Source organism: Biomphalaria glabrata, chromosome 9 (assembly GCF_947242115.1).
Source record: "Biomphalaria glabrata chromosome 9, xgBioGlab47.1, whole genome shotgun sequence".
Classification (NCBI taxonomy): Eukaryota; Metazoa; Mollusca; class Gastropoda; family Planorbidae; genus Biomphalaria; species Biomphalaria glabrata.
Genome location: NC_074719.1, coordinates 13,417,280 through 13,444,515, shown reverse-complemented (window position 1 = coordinate 13,444,515; position 27,236 = coordinate 13,417,280). Strand labels below are relative to the sequence as shown.

Sequence of the window (27,236 nt, the reverse complement as noted above, 5' to 3'; positions counted from 1 at the left end):
AATCTCAAGAAATGGAATGATAAAAATGAAAACAAATCAAGACTGAAGCTAATAATGATGGAATGCAGAAAAAAAAAATATTATATACAGTTGATGATTGAAAGATACTTTCACTCCACAATGAAAAGATTAGCATGACCCTTATTAGCTTCAAAAGAAGAAAAACAAAGAGCACACAATAAGGATAAGTGTATGAGACTTTGATTGGCATGAGTTACAGTTCTTTACTTATGATATCCTATACTCAAGGAACATTTAATGCATTTCTTAGCCAATGTCATCATTATCTATACAAGATAGAGCCAGAATACAGATAAATTTATGACTCAATTGTAGCAGGTCAATTTGTCACTTTCCGTGTTCTACGTGTTCTACATGTTGTACCGGCACTCTAATAGTTCATGCTCAAAGAAGACAAACTAAAAAACAAAACAAACAAAAAAAAAAAAAGGTTTTCTATTTTGTAAATTAAATAGCCACAAAAAAATCCGATTGTTTTAATGGTCCAAATAAAATTGTCTGGACCGATGAACTATTGACCTTTGGTCCAAACTTAGCACTTGTCAAATATGACAGTGTCACACACTGGCTCTATTGAACAGCTCACCCCTGTCCCAGGCAGTCGCTGTGGGCCACTTGGTTAAAGCTCTACACCACCAGTAAGAGGTCATCTTGACTTAGTGTAGTGCAGTGTTAGCACACTCTCTAGCTAGATGTTCACTGAGCTATATACTCTGCCTTTCGCTGCCATTCAATATCTGCACTTAGTGGCAACTTTTATAATGCATGCACAAACTGTACAACACCCCCCTCCCCCCCCCCCCCCTTTTTTTTTCCCCCCGATAATGTCTTCATCTCCGTATCAGCAAAAATGTGAATAATAATTTAGTTGTATAGGAAACTAAACAAAACAGAAAAAAGACTTCAAGGAAGATAGACAAAAAATGCTTGGTGTGAATATATTTGAATCCTTGTAAAGTGATTGGTCAAAATCAAATTCTGAGGCAGAGGTCGAAAAGTGCAAAGAACAATTAGAGATGTACAAGTCCCTCATTCTTGCACAAATCATGTTAGAACTTTGAGTTTTTGGCACATCGGCACAATTTAGGCCATGTGGTGCCCGTAATGAAGGATTACTCTTCCTTTATATCACCAGAGCTAGATTCCATACAGTTCAATCATTAAACAAATCATATTTGAAATAACAGCGAGAATGAACCATGCACATATAAGCTACTTAGCATTCAATGTTTATTTACTGTAGACATGTACATGGAAGTCATAGACTTATTGTCCACACAAACTGTACAATTCAATAGTAGCTGTGCTGGGGTGGAGAGGGGAGTTGAGAAGAAAGTTTTGAATTATTTCTCTATTGATTCACTTTCATTTTGTCATTGTAAGTTGTTTTGTTTAAGCAACACTAAGCTTCTTAATCTGACATGTCAACTACACGATTAGAATTGAATGCGACTATTTATTTCCTAGCACACACCTATTTGACGTAACAGTATCAATAACATGACTTGCTGTAACAACTGCATACACTGTATGGCCAGCTCTCCCACACAAAGCGCGCAGCATGATGTGAATGAACGGGACAAGAACAGGTTTTTAGCACCCACTGTTTGTGTCTGACAGTGTGACATTTGACGGTAGAAGTGGGCGTGTCTGCAGGAATGTTCTACTTGTCATATACATACATGTACTCATGGCAACAGGATCAAGTGGAGGACAGGACATCTAGTAGGAGGACAGAACATTTACGTAAGAGAACAGGACATCTAGAAAAGAGAACAGATCTACATAGGAGGAAAAAACATCTAGATAATAGTACAGGACATCTAGATAGGAGGACATGACATGTAGATAAGAGAACAGGACTTTTACATAGGAGGACATGGCATGTAGATAAAATAACAGGACATCTACATAGGAGAACATGGCATGTAGATAAGAGATCGGGACATCTACATAGACTTACAATGAGAACCAATAGAGGACAAGGATAACATTCTTAAGAGATTTGCAAGTCTCCACAGACACAGTGTGGTAAGCGCTTTGGACTGTCTTCCCAATCATCATCCCCTGCTGTTTCATATCTTATAAATTAAAGACGTATTGATCAAGTCGTGCACATTAATCAGAGACTCGGGCAAAGACGTCACTTCTGTTTGGAGGGAAACGTCCGAGACTTGTAAGTAAACAACCCAAACATGTCCCGATTTGAGGAATTCGAATAAGAGTAATGCTGAGCTCAAACAAGCGGAGGACGCTTACAAGTACCTTGAAGACTAAACTGGAATCGACATAACGTTCAATGAGCTCCAACTGAAAATAGAAATCACAAACCAGCCCCATGCAATCGAGAAGCTTCAAGGTCAGATGCAAGTCACACGTGAGGGACACTGAAGTACACGATCACTTCTGTTTTCTAGTACGTTTAATGAGTTGGTTATGATAATAAAAGATTAAATTGATGAAATAATGATAACAGAAAATATGAAAAGTTGCAATGGTATATAATATATAGTGTCAGAACAAGAACAAAAAAAGTTCTAACGTTAGAATCGAACTCTGGACTAGTACGTTTAATGAGTTGGTTATGATAATAAAAGATTAAATTGATGAAATAATGATAACAGAAAATATGAAAAGTTGCAATGGTATATAATATATAGTGTCAGAACAAGAACAAAAAAAGTTCTAACGTTAGAATCGAACTCTGGACTGTACATTGCCTACACTACGCTTTCAAGTCCCATCTCCCCCACGAAGTGATACCGCCTACATAGAGTGTCATGTACACGGCCGTGATGAAGCCCAAGCTGAGAGAGAATGACGAATCTGACATAAAGCGTACTTTATGTAAATGAGCTACTGCTTCAGTGACGTGTGCAAAACAGTATGTCATACCGGATGGTCTCACTGACAGACATGAGATTGTTTAGAAGATCCTAGCTCAGCAAACAATACTTTATCTTGTCCAATCTGTCAAACTTGTCCCATAATGTGACTAGAAATACGCTTGAAATTAAACCCATCTTGTGTGTCTACATATAACCTAGATCCTTTGACAGTATTTACAATTAGCTAAAAGAATGGTTTATTTGTTTAGAGTAGCTTATATAGATGAGTACCTCTGTTAACGTAAAACACCAAGAGGTCGACTGCTGTGACAAATAAATGTTGTTGTAACAAGCCTGTAAATCTATGATAGAGTGGTAGCAGAGTGGTACAGCGCTTGGTCTTCGAATCGAGGAGTGTCGAGGTCGCATCCCAGTGATGACTCGGATTTTGAGCTTCGGGATTATTAGGACGCCCATGAGTCCACCCAACTCTAATGGGTACCTGATAAACGCTGGGTAAGAAAAGGCGACTGATCGTTGTGCTAGCCTCATGACACTCTAGTTAATCACCGGCCACAGAAACCGATGAGCTGTACATCATGGAAGGGGTTACCTTGAGATGTTCTGTCAGATTGATACAGTTTTATTCTCCACGTTATTTCTCCCACACCCATTCTCGAATCAAGTTGAAACGTTGCACAGTCCTTGATTGTACCTAATAAATCAACCAGTTAGTCTAGTAATTACTGGTTATTCATTATTATGTTTGATACCAGCAAGGGAAATCAATCCTTCAGTATTCACAGATATGGTTAAATATGTCGGGCTTCGTCCCCTTAAATAATTGTACACATTATTTCTCCCACACCCATAAAGTTGAAACTTTTAACGAATATTTATCATACCTAACAAAACATGAGTCAATTAAACAATTAACCAATTAATTATTGGTAATTACTTCGTTTGATATCGAAAAAGAAAAATAACATCTGCATTTTTAGTGATATGGAGTTATTCCACTAAGATAAGCTTTTTTAGTGGCCCCCGAAAGGGGAAAAGACGCTATTAGTTTTGTGTGAAATGTCTGTCCGTCTGACCGTCTGTCCCGTTTAGATCTCGTAAACTAGAAAAGATATTGAAAATCCGACATCACAATATTTTAGACCATTCAAAGTTCTGATGCAACGGCTACTTTTTTTTTTCTTAAAAGGGAAAAATCTAAATTTTAAAATCAGTTATGCAAGCAGTTTTTTAAAGAGAAAAAGCTAATTAGTATGCATTATAAGTTAGACCTAACTTAAAACGAATAGTAATCTTATAAACTTTATTTTCTTGAACATTTTTTTTTTTGCGGAATTTTTTTTTTTTTTTTTTTTTGAGGATTCGAATAAGAGATTGAGCCTTTTCAAAACAATTCAATTATTTATAAGACTTCAGTTAGGCCTGGAGAGGCGCGGTATCTGAGTGGTAAAAGCACTTGTCTTCAGAACCGAGGGTCCCGGGTTCGAATCCTGGTGAAAACTGGGATATTCAACTTCGGAATCCTTGGGTGCCTCTGAGTCTACCCAGCTCTAATGGGTACCTGACATTAGTTGGGGAAAAGTAAAGGCGGTTGGTCGTTGTGCTGGCTACATGACGCCCTCGTTAACCGTAGGCCACAAAAACAGATGGACTTTACATCATCTGCCCTATAGACCACAAGGTCTGAAAGTGGAACTAGTTAGGCCAGGTTCACATCTAACTTTGCATTCACTTGCACCTATCCTTTGATCTGCTGCACCGTTGGGGCACTACACAAGATCTGTCAACCTTCTTTCTTCATTCTTATCTCTCATTTGTCTTTGATATAATTTCATTCGGATGTTCTTTCTGAAAATATTGAAGCCTGCCTGGGAGGACCACTTAGGGGGCCGATTTTAAGTTTGTGTTTCCACACAAACTGTCTTTGTAACCTTGTTTTATAAAGAATTTTTTTCCCTCTTAAATTTCTTTTTTTTTAATTTTTTTTTTGTATTTGAGCGGACACTGAGCAGAAGTTGTGTCAACTTGTTCTAAGTCAGTCTCAATATCATCCCCTTGTGTTCCCCCCTCTTCATATCTACAAGGATTTCATCATGTACAAACTTCAAACTCGAATCAGATTAGTAGGTCACAGATACAGTCTGAGTAGGTCACAGATACAGTCTGAGTAGGTCACATTACAATAACGCTGTTTTGTAGTGGGATACTAAAAACGTCTTTTACCCTCATGGAGTCAATAAATGTTGGTTCTCATTACAAGGCGATCGTCAAGGGACAGCAGCGAGTGTTTCTTCCACTCCAAGAGATAATGATATATCTACAAGTTAAAGACCTTTTTGTTGCTCCCAAGAGTTAAGGCAGTCTCTGATGTTGGTGATGGAAACCAGTGGAAAGAATGGAACTCCTATAGTGTTATTTCAGCAATATTCTTTTCAAAAGGGACAAATAAAATCCAACAAAAAAGCAAGGCATTAGTAAACGAATAAGTATTTTAGTAGACTGATATAGAGTAGCCTATATTTCTTGTACAAGAAAAACATTAAAAAAATACTTGTTTCAAATACAATACCTCTATTTATACGACTTATAGAGCGATTGTTTTCCTCCTAATAACTAATGAATGTTAGATTTAAAAAAACTGAAACATTTTTACCCCCGCGACCCATTCTCCACACACCATTCTTCCCCTGAGAAAGACTCCTGGTTAAGCGAATGTTTAGATCTACTCAACGTTATAATAATCCAATGATAGGCCTTTACATCTAGATCTAAGCAAAATATTCCTGATCATTAACGTATTAAACTCTTTAATCGATAACGCCTTACATTCGGCGTATGATTTCTAAATAACACTTGATATAGTTTATTTATTAAGCATAAAGAAACACTGTCATTTAGTTTATTATTCACAAAGAAACAATGTCATTTAATTTATTAAGCATAAAGAAACACTGTCATTTAGTTTATTACGCATAAAGAAATAATGTCATTTAATTTATTAAGCATAAAGAAACAATGCCATTTCAATTCGACAGTTACAACCGAAAAACTCTTTCCTCTTCTTTACGATTCCTCTATTCAGGTTGCACATTCATCGGCAAAACCTGGAAACAAACGGAACCTGGACACAGTTCTCGAAAACGGTCCTAACGATTAAACTAACGATGACTATACAAAGAAAATAATTTAAATTTGGCTAGAGAACTAGAACATTTTACTCTGTAACGTCTTCGGGTGTTTCCACGTGCAGGCCCTGTTCATTAGAACTGATGAATTAGTGTTCAGGAACATTCTGCGCACCGTCTTCTAAGTCTAGATCTAGAGGTTAATCATTAGAACAGTAGATTTATACATGCGCTTATCCAGAATTTTTTCTCGGCGGTGGGGGTAAACAATTATCTTTTTTTTTTTTAAATCTACCATTCATTAGCCAACATATTCGCTCTATAAGATGTATAATGGAAGAGTCGTCTCTTTTTTTTTCTTCAATTTTTTAAATAAATATATTATTTTCATGTTTTTATAAGAGCAGCATTTGTAACTCCTGACTATCCAGTCGACGGCCCAAGGGTACAGGCGCTATGAAATGTATCGCTCAAAGCTACTTTCAAACATACGTTTCACTTCTCATAGAGCTGCAATCAAAGTTCAAAGGGCAGATAGATCAAACTGACCTCACATTGACCTAAGCAATGCGGCGAACAACTTGACAAGACCAACCAATGTAGTGAACTCTTTTGTTTCCTACCTAGCCCTCCCCCCTGTCATTCATGTTAATTCAAGATTCTGTTCCTACGAGGATGTACAGCACAAGAAAAACCAAGACACAGAAAATAAAAACACGCATTAAAAAAATGAAGGAGGTCTAATAAAGACATTATTCAAAGAGAGAGGGTAGATGTGTGGGTAGGGATCGTGTCCATGGGGAAAAAGTAAGGGGGGGGGGGATTATTCGCACAGCTTTTAGGCAATGGACAATGGATATCTTTTCTTTTTTTTTTAAATAGCGCATTCCAGAGTACATTGTATAACCCTTTTTGTCAATTTCATGTCACAAAACTGTGTAGGACTATTTCAAGGTTTATAACTAGGTCTAGCACAGGGGTCTCAAACTCATATAAGCATGTGGGCCACAGTGGAAAGTAACAATCAGTCAGCGGTCCACACCACGAAAAGAGAATGTTTTTCATTAAATTTTACAAACACTACTGTCACTGCTGTTCAATGCTAAAGTTTTTATATAATTATTAATTACATTTATTGTAGTTTATACATGCACAGGCAGTTTAGTTTACTAAAATAAGTTGACGTTGCCTCTGTCACTAATAAAAAAAAAAGCAGAAACTGTAGTTCCCCCCCCCCCCAAAAAAAAAAAAAAACAAAAAAAAAACTATAATTACTAGGCCTACTGCAGATGGCTCGTCACTCATGCCTCTGTCCACTCAGCTGAGAGCGTTAGGCAAAGATTAGACCATCGACATTAGGCCTGAAGTCGCGTGTAGTGGCAAGCCGCAAGGTTGGTCTCAGATGCTCATCAGTCAGTCTTGATCGTAATGCTGTTTTGTTGATCTTCATTCTGGAAAAAAACTGTTCGCAAACGTACGTACCCCCAAACATCGCAAGAATTCTAGCAGCTGCGCAAAATAAGTTTGGAAACTTCTCTCTGGATGAAACTGGTAGAAATCTAGAACGCCAACATCAGCGTATTTTTGCTTCAGAACAGTGTCACACTGCAGGTCCAGTAGTTCAATCTGGACTTCCACTGGAACGTTTTTCACGTCAACTGCGAACGGAGTGGCAACAAGGAAAAATTGTGGTTCGAGAGCAGTGAATTGCTGAAAGCGGTGTTCAAAATCTTCATGTAGTCTGAAGAGGATGTCTACGTAGTCTTTCAGGCACTGTAGTTCAACCGTTATGCTCTGTAGAAAAGAGAAATGAGCAAGGTTTCCATCTGCCAGCTGAGTGGCCCACAAAGTTAGCTTGCATCTGAATGAATCAAACATCACGGTAATCAGCTGCTTTGTGCCCTGTTGTTGTGAATTAATTGCATTGAGATGTTGCGTGATGTCAGTAAGAAAAGAAAGATCCAACAAAACATTGGGTCACTGAGCTGAGGTATGTCTTCGTCTTTCATTGCCATGAACAATGCTATTTCCCGTCTCAGTTCAAAAAATCTCTGCAGCACTTTTCCAATACTCAACCATCTGACTTCCGTATGATACAGCAACTCTTCGTATTCCGTTTCTAAATCAGCTAGAAATGACACAAACTGTCTGTGGTTGAGACCCCGTGCACGTATGAAGTTCACCATCTTCACGACACAACATCCATCACGTTCTTCATTTGTAGACTTTTGCCACAGAGTGCTTCTTGGTGCAGAATGCAGTGTATGGCTGCAAAAGGTCCCGCCAAGCTGAGCTGATTCCGTTTCTCTACCATTAATCCAACAACACCAACCTTCTCTGAACACATAGCTGGTGCACCGTTCGTAGACACTGAAACAAGTTTTTCCCACGGTAGCCCACACCTGTCAATACAAGCTTCCAGTTCTTGAAACACGTCGCGTCCAGTCGTCGTTCCTTTCATGGTAGTAAGTCCAATAGTTCTTCAACAATGTTCAAGTTCTCGTCGACCCCACGAATGAATACGGCACAGTATGCGGTGTCTGTTACACCAGTAGACTCGTCCAGTGCCAAAGTCTTTTGCATCGGCAATCAGTTGCTGTTGAACATTTATCGCTGACTCGGTGATCCTGCTTGCAACTGTGTTCGCAGACAAACTTATGCCTTCGAATAGTTTCTTTTTCTTGGGGCAGATAATTTCACACGCCTGTAGCATACACTCTTTTACAAACTGGCCTTCAGTGAATGGTTGTGATGCCTTTGCTATCATCTCGCTAGCAACAAAGCTTGCCTTCACAGAATCTTGACACATGTAACCCATCCCTCCCCATCTCCTTTTCTTTCTCCTTTTTCGCTAGCCGCTTGGCCTAATGGTCGGAGCAGTGATATAATGGTGTCCAGATTCTAGCCGCTATCGGCCAGCGGTAAGAATCAGGCTACCGTTCACCCAGCTGAAAGCCTAAGCGGTCGGTGGGCGACAGTGACACTTCATTTACTGATTTGTGCAGTTGTAAGTAAATCATTTCACGGCTTATATGTGGTCATAGTAAATTTTATCTAATTTTTTAAAAATTCGCGGACGTGGTCGCTGGCCACACAAAATAGTTTCGCGGGCCACATTTGGCTCCCGGGTCACGTGTTTGAGACCCCTGGTCTAGCAGATCGAGTTCAAAGTGTTACTTTTCCATGACTTGTAACCCGAACCCTAAATACACTGTTCAGATAAGTCACTACAAAGGTTAAGTCAGCACTATAATATCCAAATATCTGTATACAGCAATAGCATCCAAACATAGCTGTGGTCATTTTATGATTCAAGTGAAATGGTGAGTGTGTGTGTGTGTGCGTGTTTCTACATGTTATCACGTTAGTGTAACGGACATTATACAAGTGGAACATGGAATAGTGTAAAATAAAGAAAAAGACAATGTTGAGAATGGACAGTATAATGAAAGTTAACTAAAGCAAATATTTAGCATCTTTTCTTTCTTTTAGACAGCTGGTGAAATAATAGAGAGATCTTAAGGACAAGATTTGAAACACTCAGTTCATACGCTCTAGACTCGTGGGGTAACTTGGTGGACAGTTCATACATACACTCTAGACTTGAGGGGTAACTTGGTGGACACTTTATACATACACTCTAGACTCGAGGGGTAACTTGGTGGACAGTTCATACATATACTCTAGACTTGAGGGGTAACTTGGTGGACAGTTCATACGCTCTAGACTCGAGGGGTAACTTGGTGGACAGTTCATAAGCTCTAGACTCGAGGGGTAACTTGGTGGACAGTTCATACGCTCCAGACTCGAGGGGTAACTTGGTAGACAGTTCATACGCTCCAGACTCGAGGGGTAACTTGGTGGACAGTTCATACGCTCTAGACTCCAGGGGTAACTTGGTGGACAGACTGGAGTTGTGCAAAGGAAATTTCGGTTAGTCAAATGTAGGCAAAAAGCTTTGATTGTCGATAAAAAATGAGAAGGTGACAGATGGTGCAGTAGACCAAGAAGTGACGATAGATGGTGCAGTAGACCAAAAAGTGACGATAGATGGTGCAGTAGACCAAGAAGTGACGATAGATGGTGCAGTAGACCAAAAAGTGACGATAGATGGTGCAGTAGACCAAGAAGTGACGATAGATGGTGCAGTAGACCAAAAAGTGACGATAGATGGTGCAGTAGACCAAGAAGTGACGATAGATGGTGCAGTAGACCAAGAAGTGACGATAAATGGTGCAGTAGACCAAGAAGTGACGATAGATGGTGCAGTAGACCAAGAAGTGACGATACATGGTGCAGTAGACCAAGAAGTGATTCTTTGTTCTCATTTTTATGTTGGAGCGTTCAGATGACTAGACCAATATATGAGATGAACTGTGCAGTGGTTTCCAAAATCAGGGGGCTTTCCGTGTAGTTTTTTTCTATTGGGGTATTTTGGGGCCAGTGTCTTGTACGGGCCTCTTGGTAAAGAGAACAGTTTTGTTGAAGGACATGGTCAGCATTCTCAAGTGACACTCCACATGGGTAGATTTCACTGGTTCCAATTTTGAGCTTTCGGTACATATGTTGTCTCAATCTGTTGTGTCCGGTCCTGAGTCGAAAGATTAGACGTTGATCTTGTCGGGATACCTTATAAAAGGCATCATCTTTCTAGTGATTCGGATGAGAGCTTGTGCATTTCTCATTTATTTTATTTACTATTAGTTTCTTCATTTCTTCTGGATATAGTGCAGAGTTTAATTGTGAGTTTGTTCTCCCACTTTTGGCGAGTGTGTCAGCCTTCTCGTTTCCTTCTGATTCTATTTGTGCTGGTATCCATTGAATAATTGTTTTTTTTATTTTGCTGTTGTTGTTGAGCTTTGTAAGTGCTGTTCTGAGTCATTTTGTACAGGAGGAATCAGAGTTTTTCAAGCTTTGGAGGATTGTTTTCGCATCGGTTAGAAAGACAATCTGTGTGGGGTACTTGGATGATTTGCTAGCATGGTAGCAGCTAGTTCTAGTGCTTCCCTTTCTGCTCTGTGGAAATCAGATAGCTCTCCAGTTGCAATGGATTTTTCTAGTTTTTCTCCATCGAGCCATTCGATGAGTATTCCAGCTCATCAACTTGTGGTGGCTTTATGAGATGAGCCATCCGTGTAAACTCTGATCCACTGATTGCTAAGATAATGAGTTTTTACAAAACAGTTCACTATTTCCTTGAGCTTTGTTGGAATGTAGTCAGGTTTTTTGGTTATATTTTTAGTAGGTATCTTATAGTAGGAAAAAGAGAGCTTTCGTCACAGGCGGGAGATTCATTCTGATGTATTGTGGATTCCAGAGTTATTTATTCAAGTTGGTGTTTCTTTTTTAGGTTTAGGGATTTCTGTATAAAATTAGTCCTTTTGAGACGGTTTTTAAAGAGGTGATGATAAATGGTTAGTATACAAAGAAATGAAGATAGATGGTGCAGTAGACCAACAAAACTCTACACAAAGAATCACTAAAGAGATACAGCCATAAACTCGTGCACACACATAGATATAAACTGAACTCGGCAAATTGCATATATTCTAATAACTATAATGAATATACTAATGTTTCGATAATTTTTAGATTTGATTCCCTTGTAGAAATTATTGAACAAAACCAAAACATTTTTGTTTTCTTTTCAAAAGCAGTGGTGTTAAATGATTAGTGAGGTGCGCTATCTGGTCCGCGGATCTTCAAGTTGAAGACATTCCTGAAAGTCAACTATTGGTTCCAACGCTGTATCTGTGTGGAAGTAGGAGCTGAATTTCTCGTGTTTCAGGTTGAACAAAAACGGAAATTCACTTAAGTTTTTTGTCCCCTTCTTTCAAACCTTCCTTTCCCCGTACAGCTAACCTGACGCCCTTATCAAACTATGCTATGGACCAACACACTGATCAGGAAGAAGCTATTGTATTGTAATATAGAGCAAGAATGTTACGCCCCGATAACAGTGATAAACCAAACTATAAAGAGTGATTCCTGTAGTAGTGTACAGGTGTAAGAGATACCGATATACCAGTAAGCTAAGCAAACTTGTGTATGTGTATCATGTGTAAATAAAATTTTTTGTATTCGATCTTTGTAGTGATAGTATAGTGATAGTCAACAACAGCCGCTGGACGTCATCAGTCGATTAACTGGTACCGGTATATAGAAGTAAGAGTCGCTTGCCAAGAGATAAACTTGTATTTGGTTAAATGTAATGAAAGTGCGGCGGCGGCACAGGGACGAGAACATACGAAATAAAGAAAATATTTGATAAGAAGTCAATAATATAATGAGGCGCGGTGGCTGAGTGGTAAAGCGCTTGGCTTCCGAAACGAGGGTCCCGGGTTCGAATCCTGATATTATTAATTTCGGGGTCGTTAGGGCATCTCTGAGCCCACCCAGCTCTAATGGATAACTAACATTAGTTGGGGAAAAGTAAAGGCAGTATGACGTTGTTCTGGCCACATGACACCCTCATTTACCGTAGGCCACAGAAACAGATGGCCTTTACATCATCTGCCCTATAGACCACAAGGTCTATGGAGTAAGTAGGTGATGTTAAGTTTTCAAGTTTATGTTTCCTAAAGTTCATGAGGATGCCACGTGGCCAGAACAACGCTATCGACCCTTTATTTCCCCAGTCATGTTCGGTGTGTTCAATCTCAAAACGAAAAAAAAACAAGGTTACAAAAGACAGTTTGTGTGGAAACACAAACTCAAAATCGGCCCCCGAAGTAAAATGTTTTACATAATTCGGATAATCCTTCAGAGTGGAAGATATTTTACTTCCTAGTCCAAACCTCCCGCAGGACGACGGGGGATGGGAGCAGGCAGGGTTTGAACCTTCGATCGTCGATAAATCCAAACGACAGTCCAGCGCGCAAACCGCACGACCAGTGGTCCACCCAGGTAGGCTTCAATATTTTCAGAAAGAAAATCCGAATGAAATTATATCAAAGACAAATGAGAGATAAGAATGGAGAAAGAAGGTTAACAGATCTTGTGTAGTGCCCCAACCGTCCCGCAGATCAAAGGATACGTGAAAGTGAATGTAAAGTTAGATGTGAACCTGGCCTAACTAGTTTGTGGTCTATAGGGCAGATGATGTAAAGTTCATCTGTTTTTGTTGCCTACGGTTAACGAGGGTGTCATGTAGCCAGCACAACGACCAACCGCCTTTGCTTTTCCCCAACTAATGTCAGGTACCCATTAGAGCTGGGTAGACTCAGAAGTTGAAAATCCCAGTCTTCACCAGGATTCGAACCCAGGACCCTCGGTTCGAACTAAATAAGTTAATTGTTTTGAAAAGGCTCAATCTCATATTCGAATCCTCAAAAAAAAAATTTAAAAAAATTTCCGCTATATAGAAAAAATGTTCACGTAAATGATGTTTATAAGATTACTATTCGTCTTAAATTAGGTCTAACAAATAATGCATACTAATTAGCTTTTTCTTATAAAAAAAAACTGCTTGCATAATTAATTTTAAAAATTAGAATTTTCGCTTTCAGGAAAAAAAAAGTAGCCGTTGCATCAGAACTTTGAATGGTCTAAAATATTGTGAAGTCGGATTTTCAATATCTCTTCTAGTTTACGAGATCTAAACGGGACGGACGGACAGACATTTCGCACAAAACTAATAGCGTCTTTTCCCCTTTCGGGGGCCGCTAAAAAAAAATAAAAAAAAATCGAGATTTTAAAAGAGATTCGAACTCCAAACCCTCTATTCGACTGGCTAACACTTTACTTGACTATGGCACCACGTTTAGTGACTTAATAGAGATGTTGCTGTATCATTGCATATTTCAAACTAAATGGAAGGACTTTCTGTTTGTGCTCCTATTACACTGTGTCTTGTTTCTTCTCACTTATGTAATGGATACGTTGAACAATGTTGTTGACTGCTAATCAAACGTCAAGACTAGTTTCTGATTGTTGACACCAAGTTGACATGATTGTGTATGAGAAGCCCATAGGTCCAGTCTAGTGTCTGCCCAGGCAGTCGTTAAGCTCATTAACCCTTTAGGTCACCTCGTGACTGTTGTGTCTTCACCTGTTGCAGAGTCAGGAATAGAGACCAGATTTCTCGCTCCACATAAGCTTGCTTACATAATAAATACTATACGTGCGTGAGAAATAAGAAGGGAGTAGTGTGTTTCTGTGTTAGAGAGAGAGAGAGAGAGAGTGAGTTATACTTGGTTAAACATTGAAAACTCAACTGAGAACGGCAAACGAAAAGTCTTGAAATAAGTATAAGACAGTCGAAGTAGACAGTCTGACAACTGGCCATGCAAGACAATCAAAGTAGACTGGCCAAGGGCCCTTGCCGAAGACGTTTGCAGACGACGAAAAAACAACTTAAGTAGACCCCCAGATTCACCAAAAGTGCAGGTCACAACTGGGTTAGCGTGGTCAGGTAAAATGCTGTACTCGCCAGAATCTTTGCTATCTAAGACATTGCCGTATTATAATCTCTATGTCTGTATAGTTTGAAAAAAAAAACTCTACTAGAATACTTAGTTAGACCTATTCTCCTACCGACTGATCTCGACCAAAAACTCTACTAGAATACTTAGTTAGACCTATTCGCCTACCAACTGATCTCGACCAACAACTCTACTAGAATACTTAGTTAGACCTATTCTCCTACCAACTGATCTCGACCAACAACTCTACTAGAATACTTAGTTAGACCTATTCGCCTACCAACTGATCTCGACCAACAACTCTACTAGAATACTTAGTTAGACCTATTCTCCTACCGACTGATCTCGACCAACAACTCTACTAGAATACTTAGTTAGACCTATTCTCCTACCGACTGATCTCGACCAACAACTCTACTAGAATACTTAGTTAGACCTATTCTCCTACCAACTGATCTCGACATGAAGTACAATTATTCTTTTCTTTTTTACATTTTTAAATCACAGCCGCCAAAAACGATGTAATAAAACGATTCCATACGATGGTGGATAAAAACAACTACAACTTTATATGAAAAATATTTTTTTTAATGTAAACTTCTTCAGATTGATTAACCAATTCCAAATGTCTTTTGCGTCAATGTAGTTGACCATCAGTATATAAAACATTGTACACTCCCAGTTCATCGCTGTTCTTTCCACTTGTCTGGATGCTTTTTAAGTGAACTATACTTGTATAACGTACATAAAATGCGCTTATATCCTACAGGAACAAAGACACTATTCATGTGAAACTATCAGTGTCATTACTAGACTTTAAAACAAGCATCTGATAGAGTTCATGACCTATGCTGACATTGTTTGGCGGACACCCGATGTTCAATCTCGACCTGACTTAATTATTGACATTTTGTCACGTGGTGTGTCAATCTCCCAGTGCCACTGAGTGAAGAGGCCACTACTTAACACTAGTTAAACAAACAGTAGATGGCTTAGTTCAAAACTTTGGTACACAGCGGAAACGTCCACAGTTAGGGTGACAATAAATCAAGCCATAAATAATAATATATATTTAAACATGAGTTAACCCTCTCCTTCCCAGACACGCAGCCCATTTCAACATGACGTGCCATAAACACATACATCACATAGATGTCAAGGGTTAAGGGGACGGGGGAGGCCACAACAACATTCCAGTGATAAGGCCTGGGGGTAATTTTATCTCTAGCTGTTACTGTTGGTAGGACGACTCAATCTGACTGGTTGATCAAGTGGCGAAGTCAACGCACATAAACCAAGGGAATACTGAGATCAGGAGAGGAAATCATGAAGTAAGAGGAAATATATATGTCAGGGTTGTTCAAACAAAAATGTTTAATCTATCCTTACATTGAATAAAGCTTTAGCGAACGTCTTTTTAGTTGGGGTGGGGGGGTGGGGACAGGGAAGTTAACTGATGTGCTCAGTACATTAAAATCTACATCTATAAAGCTGTTCGATAATTAGTGAACAAGCTTTCATTCAAATAGTAATTTAAAAGAAAATAACAATACATCATCTCACTAGTTGTTATCTAACACAAACACAAAAAGTTGATCTTAAATGTCGAACAGCAAGAATTCACACCAAAAAGGGGAAGGGAATTAATTAGTATGCAAAAATAATTAGTATTCATACACGAATTATCAATCGCCAAATGATTAGTTATCAAATGTTTGTTTTCATTATTACTTAATTGTAAAAAAAAAACAGAGTATTCTTAACTCAACACTCTGCATGGTGTGTACGAGTTTCGTACTTCCTGTTTGAACTGCTACTGGAGGTTTCAGAAATTCAACAGGGAACGTCAAAGTGGCAAGATGAGTTTCTCTAGGACAAACTCAGAATTCCAGCGAACTGTTTGCACTATAAATTCCTTAAGGAACAAAGTTCAGTTTCCATTCAGATAGTAATCATTTGACTTTTTGCTCCGATAAGTCAGTATTAAATAGTAGTATGAAACATAAAGAAAAATAATTGGTTTGAAGAGATGCATCAATTTATTGAAAAGTTCAGCATTCGGACAATCCTCCACCCAAAAGACTCGAACAGCCTCCAGCGTTGAACAGGCGACACAAACTTACGTGTAGAAAATGTGAGCACCTCTGCCTTTATTCCAATCTAATCTAGTGCTTCTGGGTGTCAACAAAATTCAATGTGGCACCGGAGAGCTCAATCCCAACCTAAATCTTGAGCATTCTATTCAGCCCTCTCCCCTGACAGACTCATTCATTGCTCAAGGAGACGAAGATGGCCAGCGCGGGCTAACTGAACTCCCAGTAAGACATGGCACAGGTGTAAACCAATAATATTGGATCAATACTGGGATCAATGACAGCAAGCGAGAGAGCCGTGGACGCCACACTGAGACAAAGTAGATTGGAATCTAGCAATACAAGACACAAACACGACTTGTATTCGGAACTTTGACTTTCGATCTTTAAACGTTTGTTAATAACTGGAGAAGAAATCAGACATAAGAGAAAAATATGGATATAGTTTATTTTTTTTATTGAATGTACAGTCAGATTACATCTACTGCTACTGTTTAGAAAAGAGAAAACAACTTATTTGATACATATAATAAAACTAAATGTCAGTCTTTAGTTTGAGTCAAAAATAATTAATATCTCCAATATCTGAGTCCTGTACGAATGAAAAGGTAAACCTTGCTGATGCATTGTTCTAGCTGTATGCTAATTACTTTTATATGTTTTAATCGGATACCAAATTCTCCACTACTCTCGTGCTACTCACCTCATAACCATGCGCCCCCCCCCCCCCCAAAAAAAAAAGTTCACTCAATTCAGCAAATCTAGACGGCGTTTTGTGACCTTTTTATTCTCTCTCTCTCTCTCCAAGCACAGCCCCTCACCTTGAGCATGTTTTGATTAAAGATGACTAAAGATGATGTTAAAACAACAGGAGGAGTACGCCTGCGCCCCAGCCCTTTGGTGTTTGTCTTGGAGTGAGCCAAGAACGTGGCCACAGGGTTCACATAAACACACAGAGAGCGTCTCACAGATCCGTGGCCAGACACTGCGATCAACACACGGGGCATTGCTCGGTCATACATTTCACTATTACAATACTCTCATTCGCACAAATACAGCCACCATATCGGGGATACGCCATTAAAGAAAATACAAGAGAGAGAGAGAGAGAGAACAAAAAGTGGCCAGTGACTAGCCTCTATATTTGACCTTTCTTCTATGTTTGATCAAAATGTTTGGCCTTGCTCACCGAATGTACGGCCTCCCCTCAAAAAGAGGACAGCGGACGTAGTTTGTGAACCAATGACACAAATTAGTGTAAATAGTACAGGACATCTAGGTGATGCTGATTGGGATAGTCTTATATTGAATAACCCGCCCCTCACTCAACACTCAGAGGATCAAACAGATGAGACATGTAACGTCACCTACAACTCTTCTGGAAATACGTAGTACAAACAAATAGTAGACTTCGAATTATATTCTAATACTTATTCAATCTACACAAAAAAAGGGGGAAGGGGAATTCCGATTTTGTTTGCGTTTCCACTGGACCCGAGTGACAGCATTGATGCCGTGCAGCGGGGCCGGTAGGAACGTCCATCTTTTTCTTCGCACTTAACACTGAGACAACAATGATTGTGTTGTTATCACCGATTCCAAAATTGTTACATTTAGTTGTACATTTCGATAAAACTCTAAGAAAGACTTAATTTTGAATTTAAAAGGAAAATTCGAAGCATGAAAGAAAGTGTTTCTGAAAGTGGCTTTTTTTTTATTAAAAAAAGCGGTTTTCAAGTATTTTTCATAACTCTGAAGCAGAATGACCTCCTGGGAAAGTTAAGCATAATCTCTCAGAACTTCAAGATATTTACATGCAAGGTTTTGGATTCTCCCATGATATATATTATTCACATACTTCGTAAAAACTCACACCTATATCGCATTATTAACAGATAATAATATTCAAAGTTCTCATGTGACGTCTAATTGTAACGATTATTGAAAAGAATATAAGATTAGAAATTTATAAAATCTTCAAACTAGTCAAACTCGTTACATCTCAAAGTAAGAGAACAAAAACATTCCTAAAAAACAAAAACAAAAAAAAAACACCACCTCTTTCAAACAGAGTCACATTTGTATTTATACAGACATCAAAGAATGTCGCACCAATGGTTGAAACAACTATGGAGTCTAAACACGTTTCAATATCACGTCAGATAGATAGGGGAAGATAAACTAGGGAAGATAGATTGGGGAAGATAAACTAGGGAAGATAGATTGGGGAAGATAAACTAGGGAAGATAGATTGGGGAAGATAAACTAGGGAAGATAGATTGGGGAAGATAAACTAGGGAAGATAGATTGGGGAAGATAAACTAGGGAAGATAGATTGGGGAAGATAAACTAGGGAAGATAGATTGGGGAAGATAAACTAGGGAAGATAGATTGGGGAAGATAAACTAGGGAAGATAGATTGGGGAAGATAAACTAGGGAAGATAGATTGGGGAAGATAAACTAGGGAAGATAGATTGGGGATGATAAACTAGGGAAGATAGATTGGGGAAGATAGATTAGGGAAGATAGATTGGGGAAGATAGATTGGGGATGATAAACTAGGGAAGATAGATTGGGGATGATTGAGAAAACTAGGAATAACGAAAAAGATATCTCTAAATATATTAATCTAAAGTGCTGAACGCAATCTTTACAATCATTAGAACTCTACCCTATATCTACACTTCATGTTGGGAGTTGTACTTATGTCCAAATAGTTCAGTAGCCCCCCCCCCCCCCCCCCCAATGAGAACTAAACCCAGCCCAACAGCAAGCCCTCCATGTACGTCCCGTCCCGGACAGCATTCATCCTCTTAAAGGCTAAACATGGCAACGGGAATCTCCCCATTCGCGGTTATCTGTCAACAGGTGTGTCAACAAAGTCGGTCACTCATACCAGATGACGGACAGACCCCATCCGATGATTGAGACACGCTGGACTTCATCATCGTGACCCAATTAGTCAGTAGCCGTGTACTAGACGCGGGATCGTGAGTAAACGCTGAGGGAATCCCACAGTGCAAGAGATCGATACGGAATGAGTCACACTGAGGCAAGACACCATAGATGCAAGACAGCAGAGGTTTCAATTCAGTGTTTTCCTTCTCCTAGGTGGGTAGCAAGCCAAGGCTAACAAGCCCCTCAGGCCTCATGCCCAAAGCTAATTGGTTTAAACACCAGTTACATAGACTCATTTGAAACCCTAATGGTTCCGCAGTTTAGTAGGCGATACAGATCACATTGCGTAATCCAATACAGTATGCATTAACATTTTTTAAAATCCTGAAAAAAAAATTAAGTCCCGTGATGTCTGCCCTTTGTAGAGGCCAAACAGACCGAAGCTAAAGTTAAGTGCAGAAAGGGACACTGCAAATTTTGCCCAGGTTCGGCCAATATATGATTCCCATTGTCACCATTGCGGGAAGTCACAGGATACAGTGGCGCATACGAATATCCCAGCTCCAAGCTAAGAGGAAATGTCTGTAGTGTCACTTGACATGTATGGAAACTATGAGGCACTATGTCGAACAGCAAAATGTGAGTTCATCTCAAATCAAAATAGGTAGTTATCGCGAATAAGAAAAAGGGTGACATTGGAGTGGCGCTTTGTTTCTGCAAGATCAATAGAAGTCATTGTTAAAATAAAGAACTAAGCGTACCTTTGAGTTAAAAAAAAAAAGAGAAGTAGCAAAAAGCAGGCTAGAAGAAGGAAGAAGAAAAGCTGGTGACCTTTACTGTACAAATATTGAAATAATTAATTAAAAAAAACAAACATAAGGGTTCGCTTTCGGAAGACAAAAGTAGCTGTTACAACTATTTGTAGCACCCGGAGAAAATAAGATGAACTCGGGATTTCAATAGAGATCTAAATGTGACATCATACAAAACAAGTAGATGCATGTCCCCCTTTAGAGGGCTGCTAAAAATCGTCATGGAAATTAAGTACGGAACAATCTTCGACGTCATTACGTGTGTTGTCATTAGGCCAGTAATTGGCATCATTTGGAGAGTCTTGGCATGGGAAAAAAAACTAAAGGAAACTAAAAGTCAAACCTCCCTTTTAATGAATTCATTTTAAAAGAAAAACAAAACCCGTGTTACAATGTAACAGAAGATAACAAGCGAGTGCAATGCATGAGGTGTGCCAGTAGTAGCCAGACAGTACATACTCCATAAGCTGTGGTCTGATCTTTACATCAAACACACACATTACCCCGCCCTCAAGTGATTGATTTTGTTGAGAAGCAGATCCATAGACATTGAACGCTGTGTCAATATCACAAGCTACGCATCTTTAGGGAAAGTACTAGGGTAGGGGAAAATCTTTGTTTTGTTGTTTTTATTACAATGTTTCTGTGCCCATGTCCGATGTATTTAGACATCACATTTTTCTCGCCCAGAAGGCCGGCCCTTTAACACTTTGTCTTGAAACATTATCATGTGACAGATTGCAAGTTACATTTAAAACAACAATAGAAAGAAAGGATTGCTTCTCTCATACAAACGTGGCACAGTGTTCTAGAGAACTGGAACTTCTTTTTTGAACAGGCTGATTTAATGTTGGGTCAACTTTGTTCTATCAAATATCTCTTGACTTAAACTTTTTCTACCAATGCTCCGAAGATAACATTTCATTTCTAATATACATACCCCCACCCCCAGCACACACAGAAATTCCTTTATTTTTCCTTGAAACTGAAATTTTCTTCCTGCTATTTTGAAAAGTCCCAAAGAAGTAGGCAAACCTTAGGATGAGTTAGGCAAACCTTAGGCTGAGTTAGGCAAACCTTAGGCTGAGTAAGGCAAACTTTAGGCTGAGTGAGAACACTGGGTTTCAATGAAACTTAACAGAAAGACAGATCTAAAATGTTATTTTTTTAAATACAATAATTGACTCATAATTCTTGACTAGTGCAAATGCTGTGCACATTCAAAGTAAATTGAGTTGCCATATATATATATGTCTGCAGAGATCTTTTAATTTATAATAGAGTTCTTTGAGAAGCCCTGATACTTCTTTAATAAAAGCTTAATCCAGATGTAGGGGCTTACACAACAGCTTAAAACAAAGTTAATTTGACACATTAGGGGGATGGGTAGGTACTTAAAGGAGTTAGTGGGATTGGTCCATACTTGAACTAATAGTGGAAAGAAAAAGAAATAGCCTGTATTGCTGGGACAGGTCACTTAAAGTATAAGCTAACATCTACCTACACTAGCCTTTTATATTTACTTAATAAGACATGACTGACTTGGCGGATTACTGTCAAAAGTTCAATATATATACTCAAACCAAGTAGATCAATATCACATAAAGTCATTGTGTGACCAGACTAGGCTAAGAAGGTAAAACTGCTAGGTAAAAATCTCAGAACAGTTTAACTACAGAATACTGTTTAAGCCTTTAAATGCTAGATAACTGATGCAGAAATAAACAGACAAGTTGTATAAAAACACTTTGAACAGATACTTTCTGCATTTGGATTTCCAAACCTATTAGCATGAGTAGGAATAAAAAGGAGCCCAGATCAAATAATAAATTAATGACCAAAAAAAAAAACTGCTATTATGAATATGGTGGAAAACATGTTTGATGGAGCAAGAAAATTTCATAATGTATTCTAAAAATAGATTAACATCTCATCTATAAAAACAGATCACAATGTACAGTCAATACCTCCATTACCAGACTACAAAGATCTGCCACAATGTACAGAGGTCTTGAATGTGAACACATGTTTATACTTTGGGCCTGTTTAAAGTTGAGCCCAGTCAGGTGTATCATGAGTAATTGAATTAGGTGTGTAGGTGGGTGGGGCTGACAGTAAAAGGAAGTAGAAGCACAGATCTGTACACCTAATGACATGTTCACAGAACTTTAGCACTGATCTGTACACCTAATGACATGTTCACAGAACTTCAGCACTGATCTGTACACATAATGACATGTGCACAGAACTTTAGCACTGATCTGTACACATAATGACATGTTCACAGAACTTTAGCACTGATCTGTACACATAATGACATGTGCACAGAACTTTAGCACTGATCTGTACACATAATGACATGTTCACAGAACTTTAGCACTGATCTGTACACATAATGACATGTTCACAGAACTTTAGCACTGATCTGTACACATAATGACATGTTCACAGAACTTCAGCACTGATCTGTACACATAATGACATGTTCACAGAACTTTAGCACTGATCTGTACACATAATGACATGTTCACAGAACTTCAGCACTGATCTGTACACATAATGACATGTGCACAGAACTTAAGCACTGATCTGTACACATAATGACATGTTCACAGAACTTCAGCACTGATCTGTACACCTAATGACATGTTCACAGAACTTCAGCACTGATCTGTACACCTTATGACATGTTCACAGAACTTCAGCACTGATCTGTACACCTTATGACAAGTTCACAGAACTTCAGCACTGATCTGTACACCTATGACATGTTCACAGAACTTCAGCACTGATCTGTACACCTAATGACATGTGCACAGAACTTCAGCACTGTTATTTTGAATTAATGTTAACTATTGGACTACCAAATACAATTCATAAATACAGTATCCAAACTACCAAAGACAGTCTGCTACAGTAAAAGCAGAAGTATCTAAAGCAAAGCTACCTAATAAAAAGGGTTGGTAATATTTGTGGTATTGATTGAAAATTAAAAAACCAAAGTGTTATTACCTTAATTGTACGTCTTTTAACCAGCAGTGATCTTTCTGTTCTGGTGTTTTCTCCTATGAACCTTATATTGCAAGGTTTAATTTCCATGTGTAAAGGCTGATAATCAGGTTCAGTGTCAATGCCAGATAAATCCAGTCTTGGTACCAAACCCTGAGAAGCTTTTTGTCTTTGATTCTCTTTCCTCTTCTTAGACAATTGGCTGCTATCAAATATTTGAGAGACATTACTGGACTTTGAACGCCCGCCCTCCATCTTTTTACGAACAGCAGCGATTTCATTCTCTATTTCAGAGCTAATTTTGTCTTTATTGGTACTCTCAACAGAGATTAATACTACACTAGAAGGAGGGACACGTTTTCTAGGTGATGGTGAATCATTATCTATCCCAGAGTCATCAAAAGCAAGCTTTGTTTTTCTATTGCCATCAATGGCATCAAGAGAACTGATAACATCAGCAGCCACTTGACTTGGGTCAGAGCTCTGTTTCTTTAATCTCTGAGCAATAATGCTAGGAATACCTTTCACAGGTTGGGACACCGGACTTGTTGGTTTTTCATGAGATGAGCTGACTATTTCCTTTGCTGTGGCCGCATGGGCTGATGAATGGGATACATTATGTGTCACTTGACTTTTATTTGATTCTCGTTCTTCAGTTTTATTAATGTTTATTGAAATAGAACCATGAACTTTCTGACTGTCAGGTGGCTTGGGTGCTGTACGCTGTTTTGTTGACTGGATGAGTTTGACTGAAGTCTGGGAAACAGGGTCTTCTTTTTCTAATACAGTTTTAGACAAATTATGATCTTCAGGTGTCTTAAAAATCTTACTCTGTGAAAATACTTTATTGTTTATTACTTTCTCATCGTTTTGGATGATTGTTTTTGTATCATCAAAATTGACTTTTTCATTCTTCTCTTTAACTAAATCAGTTTGTCCTTCACCAACGGGCTCATATGTTTTCACACGCTGTGGCTTTTCACGTCGTGGACTTAATTTGGACTTATTGAATATCATGACTGGCTGACCATCATCTTTGATATCATCCTGCTTATCTTTATATGGGGCCACCGGTACAACTGGGCTGGACTTTTTATAACTTGTCGCTGCTGATGCTGGTGCAGAGAGAGGAATAGGCTTCACAGGGGCACTTGGCTTTTGAACTATAGTGGGCTTGACACTAGCAGTGTTGCGAGGAGTAGGAGTAGGGCGGTTGGTTTTGGATGGTCTGAAATAATTGCTTCTCTCTATAATTGATGGCTTGACCTCATTTTCTGCTTCATGATTATTAAAACTTGAAGATGAATTGTTAAAAGAGTTTTGCCCAGTACTGGGCACAGGTGACTCCACAGAATGCTTGGAATGATCCAAGGAGCTTGTGACTACGGAATGAGGTAGTAAAACAGGTTTCGCATAAGTCTCTGTGTGAAGCACTCTTGGGGAGGTCACAGGAGATAGGCTTGGTATAGTCACCTTTTCAGCATGGCTCTGAGTTGGAGAAAACTGACCTAGATCACTGTTGGAATTTGTATTGGGGGAAGTAGTTGACAAAGGAGAAATAATTCCAAAGTCTGTCTTACGTCTCCTGGAGAGTAGTTCATTTGTGTTTGAAGTGGAAACGGATTCAAAAATTGTCCGCACAGTTAGAACTGTATTAGGCTTAGGAAGCTCATTAGCTGGTAACTCTTCATGGTGGTGCAGGTGTTGCGATGATCCTTCTTCACCTTCAAAACCAACCGACTCTTTGTGTGTTGGTATAGGTGGCGTTTTCTCAATGATGATAATATCTTCTCTGGCCAACTCTACATCTGGGGCCTCACATTTGAGTGATGTGCTATTTCTATCTTTACCCCACTTGCTCCCGGACAGACGACGAGATGATGAAACATTCTGCCCATAGGGAGGTTGTTGCTTGTGATGAGCTTCATGTAGACCATCTACACTCCTGGCTTTATGAGCTTTGGATAGCCTGGACATTGACAAATTGGAAGGCTTCTCCACAAATACTGGACCACCATTAATAGATGGTTCTTTAAAAGAAACTGACTTACTAGTACTGGTGACATCATTCTCAGCAGCCAGCTCATCCAAGCTCGAGGCCCTTTTTAACTGTCTTGCAGTATCGCCCTTAGAAGTGAGTGACTTGTATTTGTCAAGAAGTCTGTGGACAAAGCCGGATCCAGGGCGATATGTTATTTCATTTTCATCCTCTTCATCTAATTTTTTTTCATGCTCATTAACTGATGACTCTGACTTGACAGAGCTACGATTATGGGCTGGTGTGCTGTGCTTTATTCCCAGCTGAATAAAAAATGGGTTTTCGTGGACTGATTTGATTTTTTCTAAAGTTGCCCTGTTTTTGTTTACAGTTGGTGGATCATCCCCATTCTGTTGGTTATAAGACTCAGGTCCTTCTACTGAGAAAACATCATTCACTGCACTCATGATTGTGGTGGTATATCAATCTAGCATTTGATATATTTAATAAATTAGCCTGACATCTGAATTGAATAATAATTCATTTAAAAGAAATGTAAGGCAAATATTGTGTAAACTCAACAAATATTTGCACACTAAGTCCCCTTACATCCATTCTTTCTACTTTGTCTAACATTTTCCAGAGTGAAGTTCCATTTTTGTTTTAATTGTTCTCTTCTTTAAATCCATTCAGAATATAAATATCTTTATACTTTCTATATGATCTGATGATGGTTACAGATACATAATAGGTTGAATCATTACTAATCTGGCTAAACAGTTAGATGAAATGTTGAATGAATTTATATAAATTACTAAAACAAAACTATCGATCTATTATTCAAGTAAATTAAAGCCCATACTACTAACTAAATATAAAGTAATGGGCTTAATGGAAATGACCTTCTAATCATTATCATTCATTATGATTAATAATATGGACTTGTCTAAAAATCTAGATTTAGAATTTTAAATCTAAATCTAATTTCTAAGATAGATTTGAGAACTATCTCTAGATAAATAAGTCTAGATTGACTAGATCTACCTAGATGAGAATATAGTCAATATTGAATATAGACTTATCACGCTAGATATATAAATATATTAAATTTAATCAATTTTAATCATTTAATAAGTAAATGTAAAAACTTAGAAATAGACATAATTATAATTTTATAATAAATAATAATACTAGATAGGTAGGCCCCTATTTTATATGCCTATAGATAATCTAGATATTTATAATTTTAGTTTGTAAACATTATAGATTATATATCATTATTAATGATTATTATAGATCTATCATCTAGATCTATGAAATCTAATAGATTATAATAAATCTATTTTTATGTATCTAACAAGTTCAAGCCAGCTACTTTTAGTTTTTATTATTAAAATTAAGTTTTAAAGCTAGGTTTGGTTTTGAAAAAAAAAAATTATTACATCAAGTTGATCAAGAGTCAAGATTCTAGATCTAGATAGCTAGATCTAGATCTCTAGTCTAGAATAACTTCGAAATTGCCTTTAGTTAGTCTTTAGTAGAATAAGCAAATTTGAAATTAAATTAATTTGTTTTTTCAATCAATTCAATGAGTAACTGAATTCATTTTTTTACTAATAAATTTAAATTTTAATCTTTCACTTTCTGCAATAGTCGATCTGAACTTTCACTACTTTCAGATAATCTTAAACTTAACTTAAACAGCATTACTTAAAATCTAGATCTAGATCTAGATCTAATCTAGACTATGTTCACCATTTGTTGAATAAAAAAGTATTTGAAAAGATATTTACAAAATCACAACTGACTAAACAAATCACAAGAAAAGATAGCCATCCTTCAACAAGTTATTCATGGAATAAATTTAGATCCTAATCTGGATGACTCCCACAGAAAATCCACCCTCTAAACTAATCCATCGATGTATTGTAAGGTTGACAGTCAAACTATGGGACTACGTCACACAGGCCGGAATACGAAATCCTTAAAGGTTCATTGGTTATTTTTCCTTTACCTAAATTTAGAAT

At 38.2% G+C, this 27,236-nt stretch overlaps 1 protein-coding gene across 9 annotated transcripts in view; it reads right to left on the bottom strand.

Moving 5' to 3' along the window:
- LOC106070944 (uncharacterized protein DDB_G0284459-like) overlaps window positions 1–27,181 on the bottom strand; it is a 33,181-nt gene extending 6,000 nt beyond the window's left edge. Inside the window, exons 1-2 of one of the 9 annotated variants that reach the window (XM_013230952.2) lie at window positions 27,003–27,181; window positions 23,235–25,696 (exon numbers count right to left, since the gene is read on the bottom strand). In XM_013230952.2, the coding sequence (XP_013086406.2) occupies window positions 23,235–25,676 (2,442 nt within the window). In that variant the 5' untranslated portion in view covers window positions 25,677–25,696; window positions 27,003–27,181. Of the gene's footprint in view, window positions 1–23,234; window positions 25,982–26,964; window positions 26,983–27,002 lie in introns of those variants that run through there. The other 8 variants (XM_013230949.2, XM_056039795.1, XM_056039793.1 and 5 more) reach the window with 8 other exon arrangements.
- Window positions 27,182–27,236: the final 55 nt, after the last annotated feature.